General features: G+C 45.7%; 1 protein-coding gene across 12 annotated transcripts in view; it reads right to left on the minus strand.

Moving 5' to 3' along the window:
• Positions 1 to 17,148, minus strand: part of LOC135385993 (transcription factor 12-like) — a 102,523-nt gene that overhangs the window by 11,312 nt on the left and 74,063 nt on the right. For 11 of the 12 annotated variants that reach the window (XM_064615670.1, XM_064615677.1, XM_064615669.1 and 8 more), the window contains 8 exons: positions 5,962 to 6,052; positions 5,695 to 5,849; positions 5,267 to 5,554; positions 5,059 to 5,140; positions 4,865 to 4,944; positions 4,468 to 4,650; positions 2,781 to 2,865; positions 1,176 to 1,344 (listed from right to left, as the gene is read on the minus strand). In XM_064615670.1, the coding sequence (XP_064471740.1) occupies positions 1,176 to 1,344; positions 2,781 to 2,865; positions 4,468 to 4,650; positions 4,865 to 4,944; positions 5,059 to 5,140; positions 5,267 to 5,554; positions 5,695 to 5,849; positions 5,962 to 6,052 (1,133 nt within the window). The remainder of the gene's footprint in view (positions 1 to 1,175; positions 1,345 to 2,780; positions 2,866 to 4,467; positions 4,651 to 4,864; positions 4,945 to 5,058; positions 5,141 to 5,266; positions 5,555 to 5,694; positions 5,850 to 5,961; positions 6,053 to 17,148) is intronic. The other variant, XM_064615666.1, reaches the window with a different exon arrangement.

Here is a 17,148-nt window from a genome sequence, read left to right on the forward strand (position 1 = left end):
TTGGAAGGTTCCGAATTATCCTCCTGAGGTTTCACCTTTCCGCTTTTCATGCTGGTCTTGAACTGTTCCGTTGCAGCCAAGTACAGGACAAAGGAAACAGCGAAGAGTACGAGAGCGTGTTATCATGAGCGCGTGGGAAATGCTTCGTTCCCGTGGCAGCATACGTGACTAAATCAGCCTAACTGATTTTCTCGACGTGGGCAGAGATGCTGTAGCAATGGAGAGCGTTACAGAAAAGGAGATCGTCACGGCCGCTTGCAGGCAAGGCGCCAACAACGCTAGTGACGAATAGCACAATGACAAAGACATCGGGGCTCATGAGGTGGTCGATGCCATGGACCGACTTTAACGTTAGGGAAACGTACATACAAGTTTGCGGAATTGCAACACGATACGGAGAAAGCTGCGGAGGCTTTGGCAGCATACGAACAATGCGTGACACCGCAGCTTCCAGCAACGCCACCTAGGTACAGAAGGCCTGCTTGTTGCCTCCTCTCCTTCCTTCGCTACGTGGTCATATAAAGTCGGAATTTGTCTGCTACTGCCACGATTCCCCGTCCTGCGAATTCGAGAACTCGCAAATTGATTGCACCTAACTTTGAACCTCCAGACCTAAATCTGTAGACCAAATGTGCAACATGCTTTTGAGAAAGATATAACACTGCTTTGCGCTTTATTTTAATGTTTTTCCCCATTTAGTACGTGGGGACGTTCAATCACTACTCGTAGACGAGAGTGTTTAGTCTCCATGGCTACGGCTGCTGAAAGCACGTTCGTGGTTGGCTACGGCCATTGAAAACACGATCCTGATTGGCGGACTCTTATTCATTACGTCACGTCAACGACTGAGCAGGCTCTCTGTCTATGGGGTGTGGCTTCTAGGCACGACGCAGACACGAATAACAGCCTAAAATGCCGTAAGTGCCCTTTGGTGCTATATTTGTCTCGTGTCACAAAACGTTTCCACATCATAGCGGGAGTAATCGACGCTTATGTCCAGCGCGCGCCTTCGTGATCCGCGCCCTTTGACTCGATACAACGAAAGAAGTTGTAGTTTCGTTATATCGAGGTTCGACTATGTACACTTTTGCCTCTTCTAATATTTAAGATGCCTGTGTCAATGAGAGCTCGTGTTTGTTCCATATTGCCAGCTAGCCATCTAGAGAGCAACATACTGTTTTGACCGTGATCGCTTGGCAGCTTTTCCTCCAGACGAAGACGTTGCACTTGGCACGCCAAGGCCCGGTCCAAGAGGGTCTGGAGACGTTGGAGGGCTTAGTTTGCTGTGATCCATCTTGTCCGGTTCTTTTGCCTTCTCCACTTTCACCCCCGGGCTTGTGTCCACTGCGAATGATTTTGGCATGTCCACTCGTCATTTCACGTGCATCTTATTATTGCCAACGTGCAGCTAATACTTTAGCTAATAACTGAACCAAACCGAAACCAAGCGGGTGACTTGTGTAGAGATAACTGTGTCCGGCACGTGACAAAAAAGACAAAGGCAATAGATAATGATTAGAGCCCTAAGTTTTCGGGAACTATTTTTTTCCCAATTCGGAGGGGTAAAAATCGGGTAAATCAACACCTGCTCTAAATTCGTGAGAATTCGGGTGGAAAAACTTCCAGCATGCTAAATTCAGGGAGAAAGCAGGCTCTCTATTACTCAAACGAACTGTACTGGTTTGGTACAAATGGTGATGTAGCTGCGTTTGCTGCCAAACAAGCTAGGGTGCATTCCTACAGATGTTTCAGTGAGGGCAATCCGCCGGGTAAAAAAATCGGGTTTCACCCTAAAGAGGCAACCTTCAATTTGGGGAAGAAACGGGTTAAACCCTAAAACTTCAGGCTCTAATAATGACTGTCTGCACAGAATACTGTCACCGAAGTACTGCACTTGTGCACTAGCTCCTTTGGCAACAGGTGACCTAGCCTTCACCCCATAAGCTTTCTGCTCTGTTCGCATATTTTCTTCCACTGTGGCACAAGCCCACAACGACTGTGATGTGGGCTGTACAGAAAAGAACGTGTGCTTCCAGATCAACGTCTTCTCTGCCCATTGCACGTATGTAGTGCTCGTGTTTCCCGAGTGCAAACGGTTACATGGCCATGAAACGTTCTATCATAGTGAGATTGTGTTGCTTCTGTGCTCATACTTTGAGCCTGTATTTTTAGGGTTTTACCCGATTCTGCCCCGAATTTGCACCCCAAATTGAAGGTTGCCTCTTTAGGGTGAAACCTGATTTTTACCCGGCAAACTGCCCTCACTGGGATATCTGTAGGAATGCACTAACTTACTTGTTTGGCAGAAAAATGCAGTTAAATCACCATTTGTACCAAACCGCTACGATTAGTTTGAATAACTGAGCCCGATTTCTCCCCAAATTTAGCGTACTGGAAGTTTTTTTCACCCGAATTTGCATGAATTTAGTGCACACGTTTATTTACCCGATTTTTACTCCCCGAATGTAGGAAAAAATATTTCCCGAAAACTTCAGGCTCTACTCATACTTCACAAATACCTTTACACTGATGGCGGTAATGCCTTTATAGGAGTACAACTCTCACCCATCGGTGGAGCCCTCTGTACGCATCTGAAAACTTTTTTTTTTTTGCAAGCTCTCTTACAGTGAGAGACGTCTAAAAGATATGTATTGTCTATGTATGTAATACAAACCAATATAAATAAATGATATTTATAAATAAAATAAATATTGTTTTGAACAAAGCCTCGGACGTTGTGTCGCAAACTGCGTAAAACAGAACACTCCTCTGATACTCACCATAATGTGCTGGATTCTGGCTATTTGGTGTATTTAGTGACGTTCTACTCCTCATAGAACCATCTGACAAGGTAGGTGGACTTGCCTGGAATAAATTGCACAAGACATTACTTTGTGTTTTAGGTCCGAATGGCACGAAAGTTTCAATGTTGCACCAATGACGAACTGAATTAGGGCGAAATCTGCACAGTACAGTCAAACCCCAGTAGCGGTGACAAAGGCATGGCAGGTATTGAGGTTCACAAGAAACCTTCGACTTGAGCAATATTTCAGGGTGCCAGAGTTCGAGTTAAGTCGAAGGTTTCTTATGAACCTCAATACCTGCCATGCCTTTGTCACCGCTTACCTCGGCAGAATTTGGATACAGTCTACCCTTGATTTACAAATGTTTAACATTCCTATCAAAATCCTTGTCCCTGTGGGCACCGTTCATAAAGCGAGCGAGTTTGCAAACTGAGGTTTTGTAAGTCGCTGGTTCACTGCATCTCAAAATCTAGTCGGCAAAAAAGAAAAAAAGCAAGTAGTCAGCCATAAGTTACTGAAGCAATTGTAGCTGCACCCCAGGCCACACTTGGATTCTGTGAGCTATTCAGTGGATGAACTGTTAAACCTCTCCTGCATCTGCAGCTGTGAAAGCCGTGAAGTTCTGCCATTCTAACAACTCAACAGCGCAGCAGAGTGGTTCCTCCTTCTTGTCGTTCTACGAGGAGCAAGGAATGGCCGGTGCTGTCCAGGGCAAAGGTGGTCGGGAAGACTGTTCAGTATGTCTTGCGTGTCTTGTGGGTGTTACTTGCTTGTCATTTCGTTCAGTTGCTTTCGTTTTCACCACAATGCCATGTAAGCCAGTGTCAAGTCTGTTTACATTTCATTATCAGATCCTGGGAGCCTTGTGACAGTGTGGGTGCCTGAGTCATTACAATGACGACACAGCTCAACGTTGCAAAACGTTGACACTAGAATGGATATTGATCGCAACCTTTTTCGACTCCAAGTGATTTAAATTTTCTGTGATTTTTTGTTTTATGTCTAAGTGGGGATTTTGCAGAAGTTTGCCAAAATGAATATAATAATAATAATAATTGGGAGCAAATTTACATGTAAGATAAGTCTGTGTACACTTGGGTGACTACATGCTGCATGCACTGCAGGATAGGGCTGTGGATAATTTTGACCACTTCAGGTTTTAACGCGGTTGAGAAATCTTTGGCACACGCAGCAGGAAGCAATGTTTACCTCCCAGATATTGCTGCCAGCCTCGACCAGGATCCAACCCACGCTCAGCAAGAAACAATGTATGAATTCTACAATGAAAATTTTGGAGTTTCGCCCAACTCAAATTTGTTCCCCGATTTTATGACTTTGTCTTGACAAGGGCTTACTGTAAATGTTGAAAGAACAAACCAGTACCCAAAACAGGGATAGAATGCCAACCTCTAGTTACAGTTAAGTGAAGAGCCTAAGGTCAACGAGTATCCAACCAAAAAGCTACAGAAACCAGTGAATAACGTTCAGGGATATTTTTAGTCCACGCCCGCACATAATGGTCTAAAGTTACCAGTAGAAATCGGTATTATTATCGGAATTTTTGTGTTTCTCAACAGGGGTTCTTACGGGCATTCCATAAATAAACACATTTCTTTGAATTGCAGTCCATATAATCCTGCTGAAAGAAGTTCCAAATCCATACCACATGAGCATCCATGGATGGCATGCCAGGGGAGAAAGGGTGAGGCAGGAGGCCGTTTGAGTGCGGTGGTGGGGCTGACCCGGGGGCCAGCCCCAGGGCAGGCTGAAGAGAAGCACCTTCAGCATGGGTTCGTAGAATGGTGATGGCATCATCCAGCCGTTCTTCCATAACACCTCGTGTTTGCTACGACAACAATTACTACATTCAATGCCTTTGGAAAAAGGGACGTTTCTATGAAATAACTACAGGTTACATGCAGGCTTCAAAATGGAGGAATGGCCATGATACCCCCTTTTTTGATTGGGCCCTGCACACGTGACTGTTTTTCCCAGAATTTAAGGTCATTTTATGCCTGCATCTACATTTCTAACGAGAACAAAGCAAACACAACACCTACCAACTGATGTATGCTCGTTTCCTGGAAGCTCGAGGGAGGCTGGTTTGACTGTGTACTGTTTCTTTGCCACTGTGATACCCCTTCATGAGCAATACATGAAAGGTAAGTAACACGAATAACGGCTACAGTACACAGAAGTACAGCTTGCAATGTCGCAAGCTGTACGGCACACACAAATTTTCCGACGATATTACCTGATAGCGGAGGAGGAGAGCTAACAGGTGTGGAAGACGTTGATGAAAAGCTGCTCCCAGGATGATCGGAAGGGTATATCTGCTAAAATGTTGCAAGGAGCAAACTGATTTAGACACTAGAAAAGCATGCCTGTTTTGAAAACGTCCTAACATCAGTCAAGTACTGTGCATGCAATATGACCGTGACAAAGTGATCCCAGTGACGCACCGATGCGAGTGCCTTGCCCAGCGTGTCCCCTGTCTGAGAAGGTGCACTGGAAGCTCCATGTGCTGAGGAGGGAGGGGCAGGTGCGGACGTCCTAGATAAAGGGTCTGCACCTCCGACAGGGGAAGACCCCGCAGTGGCATTGTTCTGTGCAGAGTATAGAGGGGATGCGCCTGCCTGGGGCGTGGGGCCAGGGGCTCCTCCCGAAGCGCCCCGGAAGCTTGACATTGGGGGAAGACTGGTTGGCATCAGTGACGAAGGTTCCTGCCCGGGTGAGACGCCTCCGTAGGCCTTGCAAGGTAATAAGGGCGCATCATACTGTAAACCTCAATTTCTACTGTTGGAGTGTCCGAATGATAACAAAATCTGTTTAGGATGCTGTCCCAAAAACAAAAGGGAAAAAGTTCTCTCATGCAGGAAATGGTACCCACCATCGACTCAGGAGGCAGGTGCATGGACGAGAAGGCAGAAGAGGTGGAGGGCAGGTGTGAACCCTGGTTACCCAGGAGGGATGATGTATAGGAGTAAGATGATGGTTGCAGATTTTGGTTGGAAGACCAAGGATCCCCTGTTCCGTGACCCCCGTCTGGAATAGTGTAATGCATCTGATGCAGGGCCCTCAACTTCCACAATGCTGATGCGAAGGTATTGAGCGGCTGAGTTTTTGATAACAAACTAACGCAGGAACACATCCTTACCAATGAAGTACGATGGTTCCCCATAAAGGGCTGGCGGCTTGGGAGAGGAGTACCTGGGAGAGTCCTGATCAAACCCTTCAGACCCATAGGGCTGCAAAGATAGAATACAGTCCTGTAAGCCAAAGCATGTCACGGAACAGAACTAATAATGCAACTGCTAAGTACTGGCAGAATGTGCCGTTTGAAAAGGCAATCCCACAAGTTTCTGAGTAAGAGGGCCACAGAATCTGTGCTGTGGAGTGCCGTGCCAAAAAGAGTGTGTTTAGAAACTAACGTATACGTGCACCTTCGGCATCACATAACCCCATGTACCACGTATGGTTCCATTCCTTATTTGCAGTATGAGACAAAGTTATATATCCATAGAATCATTAGCACATGATTCCTACTCAGTTTTTGAACAAAAATTCAGGGGGCTTTTGAGGACTTTTTAAGATTTGGCCGTTATTTTACCTGGGATGTAAATGACCAAATTATGACCGGGACCTTCAATATTTCACAAAAATATTTATAAACTACGGCTATCACACGACAGAATACATGGGAATGTGCAACAGTGATTCATTCACAACTGTGATTGAGCACACCTGAACGACAAAGATCATAGGATAGAAATTAATTTATTTATTTTAGGATAGAAAGGATTATATAGGATTATAATCATATCGTAGAATTTAACTATAACAAAATAGGATTATATTAGGAGAGAAAGGAAGGTTAGTGAATACAATGGAGCACATTGTTCGTTTCTCGCACATCTTGCTTCCGATTTCTATTGCAATGAGTGCGAACTTCTGTGCTTTAGAAACTATAGTTCTGGATAAGCAGAATTTCCACTGCAGCTCCAGAGTGAACAGTCATCGCCATGTATGTGCTTCCAATTAATTTTACTCCTAGCTTATCTGTGTTGTTGACTTTGATCAATAAACTTCATATATGTGTGTGTGTGTCTTGTCGTATTTTATTTAACTCCCAAGCAAGCAATAACGTGTAAAGGGATGGGGAATTTTCATTCAGTGCAAAACAGAGGAGAAAAAAAAATCGCTAAATAGAGCGAAGAGGACGCTCACTTTTTCACAGATAGAAAATGCGAACACACCGTCCGTTCTATATAGTAAGATACCAAAAATAAGCAAATAAAAAAGTGGGGTCCGAATAGAATACACGCAGCGAGTCGCGCGCCCATCCGAACACACAGACGCAGACAACCATAAAGGCTACGCAGACGTGCGCGTATTTATTTGGGTGGCAGCAAAGAGAGAGAGAGAGAAGAGAGGACATGGCAGACCGAGGTCCGAGTCTCGACCACTAAATCATATCAAAGCCCAATGCGGCAGTAAAGGATCCCAGAGAAGGAATATAGCAAAAGCAGCGCGCGTCGAAAAAAAAAAAAAAAAAACGCCGGGCAACAGTTTATGGCTGCTCGGTAAGGAGCGCTTCGTCCTGTTTACAACGTTTTACGATTTTCCCAGAACTTCTCCCTTTTAATACCGCTATTACTATATTTTTACGAATCTCCGCTTTTCTCTCCCGCCTTTCGCTTCGCACTCATTTCGTTGCTGTTTTGTTCGCGCACGCTCGAGCCTCGGCGCAGCTTCAGAAGTCAGCCACTAAAATTTCCCGCGAGGTCGCTTAAAAATCCTTTTCGCTTCCCCCGAGAGGTGCACTTTAGAGCTAGCGGCGCAATTTCGCGGCACGAAAGACGATACGGAAAAAAAAAAGAAAAAAAAAAGAAAGAAATAGCGCTCAGTTATGGGCGGTTCTGTTTCACCTTCAAGAACAGACGCGACCGACCCCTTCTTGCAACGAGTTCGCAATGTACGGTGGAACTGCACAGTTTTATATTTGCGTCAGGAAACATTTGCGCTCATTTCGTAAACTACAAAGACGACGGTTAGAACACAGTGTTTACGAGTATACTCGTTCTCAAACGTGAGCGTAGCACGCAAAAAAGGAAAAGAATCCTGAAGTCGGCAAGAGCGCCTGCTCAGTAGTAACTTCTTCAGTAAATATCACAGCAACGGTACTTCGGTTATTTTCTTCAATAAATGCCATGGCAACGTAACTTCGGTTATTTTTCTTATTCGCGGGAATCAATTCCAGGCGTCATCCAAGTCCTGCCCTTGCGCGTGTACAGCACATGCGACATGAGGTATTTTTGATACTACGGTGATACATACGATCACGCGCGTAAAGGAAAAACAGTCCAGTTTGCAAGACGGTATATGCGAGCGTACTCTACCGTACCCAAACCGTTACATCCTGCAATATTAAACAGCGACCATGGCATGACGCGCTGCGCGGCGCCAGAAAAGCTTTCCGAAGCAACTCCCCCGACCAAATTACTCCACTTTACGCCCTACCACCACCATCTTCCAGAGTGGCGTAATGACGAAGGCCCCCCTTCAAGCCTCCAAACACAAGCCCCCTCTACATCAGAAAACACATCACGAACACCACCATGCTCCGAAGCAACAAATCATTCCTCTACTCCACTACTATTATACAGTGTGCAGCCACAGTGACAAGCTAGCCAACGAGAATCCGACAGGGAAAAAAAAAGACAGCAGAAACAAGACGCTAAGCCTAAAGAAAACACGAGGAAAAGAAGTCGATCCGGCTAGGCGTAATGGATCCATCCAGAGGCGGGCAGCGCGGACAAATTAGATCCCTTCGGAGCTCAGACAGAGGGTACAAAATCCCGGAGAAATCATCACCGGTTCTCGACGCTTCTATATATACATACAGATCGCGAGGCACGCTCGCCGCAATAACAATTGCTTTGCTGGCTTTATCGGCCGCTGGAAGAGAATTATGGGCGGCGATGCGAAGAAAGGGACTCGCCTCCCTAATATGCCCAGATTTGGGCGTCGCGCCAGAAGCCCAATGGAGCGAAAACGCTGGCTCGGAATTACCGCCTGGAACAGCGTTGCCGCCGCCGCAGTGAAAGAGGAGCCTTCAGTATATTGTCAGGAACGAAGAAAGCACTTGTTTTCGGAGAAGGATCTTGTTTGCTTTGTTCCAGTGCTGTCGTCGATTTCTACGCTCGTTCATCCTTCTTCGTATGTTTCTGAATTATGTATTGCACAACAAATTGTAGAACATGCCTGCTAGAGACAGCAGAAAGAAGGGGGGGGGGGGGATCACTTAAATGTAGAGTGAAACAGCGGAGGCGCAATCTCATAAAATGAGTTCATTCATAGCGCAAACCCTCGTGACTATAACGTCGCCAATTTTCGTCCCAATTACACTCATAGTCTTCCAGAAAATCAGAACTGACAATTGAAAAAAGAACACCAAACATGTAAGCTGCTTGCTTCTTCCTTTTCGGTACCTCTAAGGAATATCTATAGATGATGAAGCTTCATTTCTAAAATCTGCTGGACCCATACATCAACGGTTCAGTCGCAGAGGCCAGAGTGCTGAGGGGGGAAAAAATTAACATCAACCTCGAAATGTTACCCCCTTATTTGGGAGAGGGACCAACGAGGTCGTTCCACGGGCACTAGGGAAGGGAGGAAAACTGGAGAGCTGCGCAGACAGCTTAGCTACTTGCATAGCGGATTCCCATTCGCAGCCATAAGCACATCACATCTCTCGTACTGCCTCACTGGTGGAGGCGGCTGCAGTGATGTCACGGCTGGGAGAGTTTCTATATTCGCTGTGCCCATTTTCTACTCTTTGCAGTGTAAAACTTGGAATGCGGGTTCATGGCTATGTTTTGGAGTAACTTGGGGGCGAGGTGTGGGGGCGAGGTGTTGGGACGCAATTGACAGGCCAGAATTTCAACTAGCGAGCGTCGTTATTATTCATTCCTCAGTCGCGAACATTACTATTATCCCTATCTTGCAGCAACGTTGAAGAGTTGTTTTCCATCTTCACGGCAATTTATTGAGATAACAACGTTAGCCCGGAGCACATACAACGAAACATCAAACCCCTTCGCCAGGACAATGACGAAAGACTTCGATTGCACAAAAAGAGCGAATGTAGACAAAGCTCTAAATTGGAGGAAGGCATCAGAAAACGAAGCGGATCTAAAAAGACGTTCTCCTTTTATCCCCAAACGCCATTCGGGTTAGATCCGTGTCCCGCGGTTATAGGCCGACGAGCAGACGCCTATTCCACCAAAAAAACATTGAGAAAGAGAAGGGAATGGAAAAAGGAGGGTAAACCCTTCCGGACGGCCGCGGAATTCGATTTCCAATCTGGCATGGTGCAAAGTGACCCGAATGAGGCAGCTGCCCTCCAACCTCCGACGGCGCAATCCAATCGATGCATGGAGACAACACAACGATGCGATTCGCCGCCTGAACTTTGCCTAAACTGTTGGTCTCGAGAGAGAGGCTGCTCAATACCGCGAAAATTCGACTCTCTTGGGAGTGGAAAAACGTTGGCGCGGATCCGTGTGCGCGTGGCAAGGGGATGATTCGAAGCCGAACGTACGATGACAGTGCTGTCTTTCTTATTCGAAACTTGTATCAAGAAAAGGAAAATGTGAAAAAGACCACGTATTCCCGTCGAAGTACAAAACTTGCGGAAAACTGAAAAAGTTCAAATCAATGTGCAAAGAGGCAGTTAAAAACGCGTCAAGAGAACATTGATGGGATGGCTCGAGGGTCCAACGAGAAGGAGGATCCAATCGGGTAACGTGACACCGTGAACAAGTATCCAACGTCAAGACGGGTCCAAGCAGAGACGGAAGATCCAACGGGAAGAAGGATACAATGCGAGACGAAGGATCCAATGGTAGATAACAACAATAATAAATGGTAAAAAAAGAGAGCTCCGACATAACGTAACAAAATTTACTTAGAGGTTTCGTCCCTCATGAGATAAACATCGTTAGTGCCATGCCGTGGCTGGAGAACTACCAAGCAACTTTCAGTGATGTTCTGAGATACCTGGATCGTACAGCCGCAATAGGAATCTTACCGTCCCAGACGTAGTGTTGTCCTTTTCCGTACTATTTTGTTTATTGTCGAAATAAATGCACAACTATTTCGCATTTCGGCACCAAGTTTCGTCCAGAGTCGCTGCTCCAATTTCATCCTATTCCTTTTACCACAAATGCATGCAGCTAGAAAAGTGATTGTGCAAGTTTAAATATTGCTGCGTTTTGTGAAGGGATCAGTATGAAATGAACCGACCGCAAATGTTATTACCAGACCGCGGAATTATATGTGAATATAACTTTTCTGTGAAAGCACTGTATGTACTGCTTAGCGATTAGGCCCAACAGTAGCAGAAAATGATGCCGCCACACTTCTAACGTACTCTGCATAGAAGTAAAGTGAGAGAAAGAGCCTCAGTTGGGGGGGGGGGGGGGGGGACACAACAAAGAACATAATGTGAAAAAAACTATGACGTGACGGAGCAGTTAAAATTAGTTGCATTAAAACGAATATAAACATATCGTGGCCATGAGGCTGACTGGCCGTAATGAATGTGCAATGGCATTCCTTGCACTGACAGTAATTTAATGACATTCAGCCAGGTATGAATAACACACACGAATGCATTTTGATTTACGGCTCCGTGCGTATCCGCGCTTTCCGTTCGCAGTGATGTGCATACCACGGATGCATAGTATAGTCCCCAGTGGCACGCGCGCAATGTTTTTCGGCCATCTGTTTATTGCGGTATAAATGTTTCCCGCAAAGTATAGGGAAACTCGTGAAGAAGTTTCCAAACAACTAAAGGACCAAAACGTGCTGAAAGATCCATCGTGTTGGAGTATACAACGAGCAGGAGGGTCCAAACGTGCTGGAAGGTCCAACGTGTTAAAGTATACAACGAGCGGAAGGATCCAACGTTGGATCCTCCTGCTCGTTGGACCCTGCAGCACGTTGGACCCTTTGACATATAATCGATGTCGAGTACTTTTGTGCAATATTTTCGTCTCACGGTGGTGTTGGAATTCCGTGGTGGTGGGGGTGGTGATGTGTGACTTTTTGGTAGGTGTTTTGGCCGGGCGTTGTAAAATATTTGAGTGATGTGCTAGGCAATGTGGAGGGGCTGCAGAAGAAATCCCTGAACGGCGCTATAACTGGGACCTCCATAATACGAAGTAAACAGGTACTTAGTCTTCAACGATTTAAAATACAATCCCACTTAGATAGCAAAAATAAATTTAAATGACCAGATATCCAAGCTTCGAAAGCTTCAGGAAGCTATGTCATACTTCACGCAGAGTTGTTAGTTTCATTATTCGCAGGCGTGGACGCATGCGTTTAGCGAGCAGTTAACAGGCATACCTAGCACATCGGACACAAAAAACGCGTCACACACAGCACATACATACATACATACATACATACATAATCACGTAAACAACATCGCAAACAAAAAGAGACGGACTCGAGTTCCGTAGTTCAAACACATCTACATATATACTACGTCTGCACCATTCTCATTCGCGACGCATCGTTATTCTTTTATTCTCTCTCTCTCTCTCTTGTCTAGGTTTTTATTGTAATTTCACAACGCAAACTACAATCGATGTTCCCCAATCTGGAAAGAAGGACTTAGGCGGGGCCCTTTTCCAGATGAAAAAAAAGAAAAGAGGCTGCCGCGATTAATAGGTGCACAGAGCTATCGTGTCCTTACCTACAACATTAGAAACTAAATAATATGAGCACCGTGGGTATGGTAGGTGTCTGCGATATAAATGATGACGAAAGCAACGAAGATGCCGAAGGTTGGAAGATACGTTGGCTGTATTCCAGATCATATAGAATGGCCAAGGGTGTGGACTCGAGCACTGCACAGGCTCGGGCTTACCCGAAAGCCCGAGCCTGGTACGGCCCGTGGAGCGGGGCGGGCCGGGCCGGGTAAGGACTTCTTCTTTCGGGCCTAGGGTTTCACATTAACGGGCACGAGCCCGTGCATTGCCGGGCATAGATCGGGCTCGCACCTGTGTAACCCTACTTTTTGAAAGCCACGGTCAACTTTTACAGTCCGCTTCACTGGGTCTGCAGGCTAAAAATTCCTCGGACCGGGCCTGGGCCTATGAATGCGGCCCGTGCAGTGCCTTAGCGCAAACTCTGAAAACGAAACTTCCGGAGCTGCTTGAAATTCACAACGTAAAAATCGAAGCACGGAACAATTCAGTGTTTTCAAAATTTTGCGTTGGGGAAAGTAATACATAAGCAGTAAAGGGAAATAAAACTGGCACGGACACACAGATCCCTCAAAGACGGTCACCCGTTCTCGTTTTATGTCCACGTCACGTCGGCTGGATCAACGTGGTGCTCTTTAAAAGAAGTTTGAAACGTGAGTTACTTTTAATTTTCGTCCCAGTATCGAAAAAAAAAAAAAAGACGAAGAAGGAAGTCAGTTGTTGATTCGATTTTCCGTCACTCAATCAATCGAGACGTCAACAAGAAGTTGGAACCTACTTATATGTTTTAAAAACACGAAACAATAAAAAAAAAAAAAAGATAAAGACCTTTTTGATGCCCTCCTTGACGGATGCCCCCATCATACGTTCTTTTTTCCCTTCTTTTGCTCTTGCAGCGCCCGTCTTAGCCGAAAAGATTGACAGTGGCCAAGTCGGCCCCAAACGAGCATCTTCCTTCGAAGATTCACTCTCTTATGTTAGAGGGGGATGAAAAAGTAAACACTGCTCGGCGCATTTTTTTTTTCTTTGCCCTTTTTTTGAGCGAGTGGCAAACGAGCTTTAAAGCGACCCGGGCACAAAAAATGTGCGCCACACCAGCCAAGGAGATAACGATCAGCATCGATCGAGCAAGCCCACCCTAACACACTGTCGAAGGTGGATTGACGGATGACTTCCCCCCACCAGTAGCGGCAGCTTGGCAACGCTATAAGTTCCGCGATATATACTATCACAGCTCATGGGAAGACCTTCATCCGGGCTGGCCGCTTTAGCCATTTCCAAATTTGTGTGTGCACGCTATAGTGACATTGAAGGAATGTAGTTGCCACTGCGAGATGGACGAGAACTTCTGTGCCTATTCATCAATTGATGCCCATCAAACGCTGCATCAAACGCACGAGGACATGTTTTCCATCATGGCAGCACGCTCGCAACCTTGATGTCGCTGGCAAAGGTATCAAATATCAGTACAGGGCACCAAGTAGCCCCTTCGGGGCCAGTGACATTACTTTCCCGACATGCATCATAGGGGCAACGCTTCCTGTACTGACCAGTTGTCTTCGATGCAGACGTAACACTTGAAAACAGCAGAGAGCACAAACTCTATAGTCAATGTGCAGAAGAGTGTGCGCTACCATATAACACAAATAATTTACAAAAGAAATGGCATACGAAAAAAAAAAGGTAGCAGCATTAATAAAAAGGGGGTGTTTACTAAGCGTGAAACTACAATTAAAAACTGTTAGGGAAAGTTTAGAAGGACGTCGATGTTGCGGCGAAAGCGCTCCTTTGTGCAGGACAGAGAAGTTACAACAGTTTCCTAGGACTCTTAAAGGTTCCCAAAATGTTGATTGTGAACTCGCGTTGTCGTCTGCCTATGTGTCGGTACGCTTTTTTTAAGCGAGACTTTATGATGCACGGAAAGTCGGCAGCACGGAGACATATAAAAACTGGTCGTACTTCAACATATTTGCATTCGACCTTCAACTTCCCTACCTGTTCCCGCAACCACAGCCGTGATGGGACTGCTTAAAAACTCGAATGGCAATGGCCAAATCCAAGCCAGACAAACGCGATTAATTTTGCAGAAAAGCGTTTAAAGATCGCCCTCGTGCGAATTTTGGGAACCTGCAACTGAGGCGAGTATTCGGGCAGGTTCTGCGGATATTGTGAGAATCAGAAACTGTTAGCGTAGCGTAACAATTAGGTCGTAAAAGGTGAACTGATATGGGAGATTCTACGAAATCTATGTTACACTGTTTTGTTTGTTTTTTTTTTGTTTTTTTTGCTTTTTGTGTCGCGAGCTTACACAGAAACGGATGCTTCCCATATAACACAAAACGGATGCGCTACCATATAACACAAATAATTTACAAAAGAAATGGCATACGAAAAAAAAAAGGTAGCAGCATTAATAAAAAGGGGGTGTTTACTAAGCGTGAAACTACAATTAAAAACTGTTAGGGAAAGTTTAGAAGGACGTCGATGTTGCGGCGAAAGCGCTCCTTTGTGCAGGACAGAGAAGTTACAACAGTTTCCTAGGACTCTTAAAGGTTCCCAAAATGTTGATTGTGAACTCGCGTTGTCGTCTGCCTATGTGTCGGTACGCTTTTTTTAAGCGAGACTTTATGATGCACGGAAAGTCGGCAGCACGGAGACATATAAAAACTGGTCGTACTTCAACATATTTGCATTCGACCTTCAACTTCCCTACCTGTTCCCGCAACCACAGCCGTGATGGGACTGCTTAAAAACTCGAATGGCAATGGCCAAATCCAAGCCAGACAAACGCGATTAATTTTGCAGAAAAGCGTTTAAAGATCGCCCTCGTGCGAATTTTGGGAACCTGCAACTGAGGCGAGTATTCGGGCAGGTTCTGCGGATATTGTGAGAATCAGAAACTGTTAGCGTAGCGTAACAATTAGGTCGTAAAAGGTGAACTGATATGGGAGATTCTACGAAATCTATGTTACACTGTTTTGTTTGTTTTTTTTTTGTTTTTTTTGCTTTTTGTGTCGCGAGCTTACACAGAAACGGATGCTTCCTTTAATATAGGGTACAGTTTTTAACTTTGCTACACAAAGCATCGCTGAAGAGCAACCTCTGTGACAGAACATGCTGCTATACGGAGGATTTGAATCCAGGGATTGCTACCGAAAATAATAAGGTTTCCGTTTTCTGATACCCGAAGAACCGCTTATAGTTTACATTCTAGAACCACTCGTAGATATTTCGTTCGCTTTCATTTCTCGTCTATTTCTGTTTCGGGTTCCGTTTCCGAACAAAGAAAATGGCTGTTCTAGCCTTAGTAACCAGGTATTCGGGGCATACTTTGTGTCATACTTGATTACACATGCTCTGTCATGCTGTCATTGTGGCATACTATATATCTGCGTCAAACTTGGAAGTACGAAAAAACGGAGGAAGATTGTGGCCTTCCTCGAGCACTCATACTTGAATTTGTTGAAGTCACGATTATACGGTTTGACACGGATTGGATTGGACTGTATAGTCCGAAGTGCCTTCACAGGCGGATGTGAAGCGAGAACTGCTCGCTGGCTTGGCTTCTGAGACGTCTGCACCTGCAACACCGTCGCCAACAATCAAACTTCTCGTGCGTTTAGTTGTAATTGGCTGCAATACGCTGTGAATACCAAATATATATTTAAAAAAGGAATTTGTGGGAGTTGCCCGCTCAAGAATAACTGGGGTCGAAAAATGGGTTTCCGTTATGGTTACTGTCATTTCTGTTTCTGGTAGTGGAAACGAAGATATTTTTGTTCCTGTTTCTACTTTCGGTTCCAATAGAATTCACGTAGAAACCGCTTCCGCTTCTGGTAACAATCCCCGTTCTAATCAGTCATGAGACGAAGGTGGCAATGACGCGCAGAAGGAATATGGACCAGTCTCCAAAGCAGCAGCAGCTGACAAGTCGATGAAGGAGGCTCATGCCATCGTAACGAAGGATGTGAGCACTGCCTGGATGATCCGCGTCGATATCCCGATACGTGCTCCTCCCAAGATGAGGCCAAACTGCCTTCCGATCTGACGCAGTCCGCTAACGACGTCGAGCGCGGCTATTCCATGAAAAGTGACGCTTGCGTCACTGGCGCTCCTTGACAGACCTAGGGTTCATCGCATTTCCTGTTCCTCGGAACTAGGACTCACTGCAGCGGCTGCTGTGCAGAAAGGGGTACATAACGGGCACGGCAGGCCTGACCTTGAAAAACTGCAGTGACGTCGAAGGACGAGGCGACAGGTGTTCACCGGCGTTGTATCTGCGCCAAAGCGACCTCCACACGTTGCTCCACGGCGGGCCCGGTGATGGTCGGTTGATACAGCATTCTTCCGTCAGAAGGGCATAGCAGCCTAGGTAATATTCCACTGTCTCATCAACGTTCCAGTGCGTGACAAACAGTTTTAGGGGGGGGGGGGGGGGGCGTGCCTTTTACACAAACTGAGATTGGCGTCCAGAAACAGCCTCGGCAAGGCGAGCATAACCTATAGAAGTGGTCCTCAAGTACAGCTTTCGCTTGTTTCGTCCCTCCTCCCTAACTTTACCTGTA

The sequence above is a fragment of the Ornithodoros turicata genome, chromosome 2 (assembly GCF_037126465.1).
Source record: "Ornithodoros turicata isolate Travis chromosome 2, ASM3712646v1, whole genome shotgun sequence".
Taxonomy (NCBI): Eukaryota; Metazoa; Arthropoda; class Arachnida; order Ixodida; family Argasidae; genus Ornithodoros; species Ornithodoros turicata.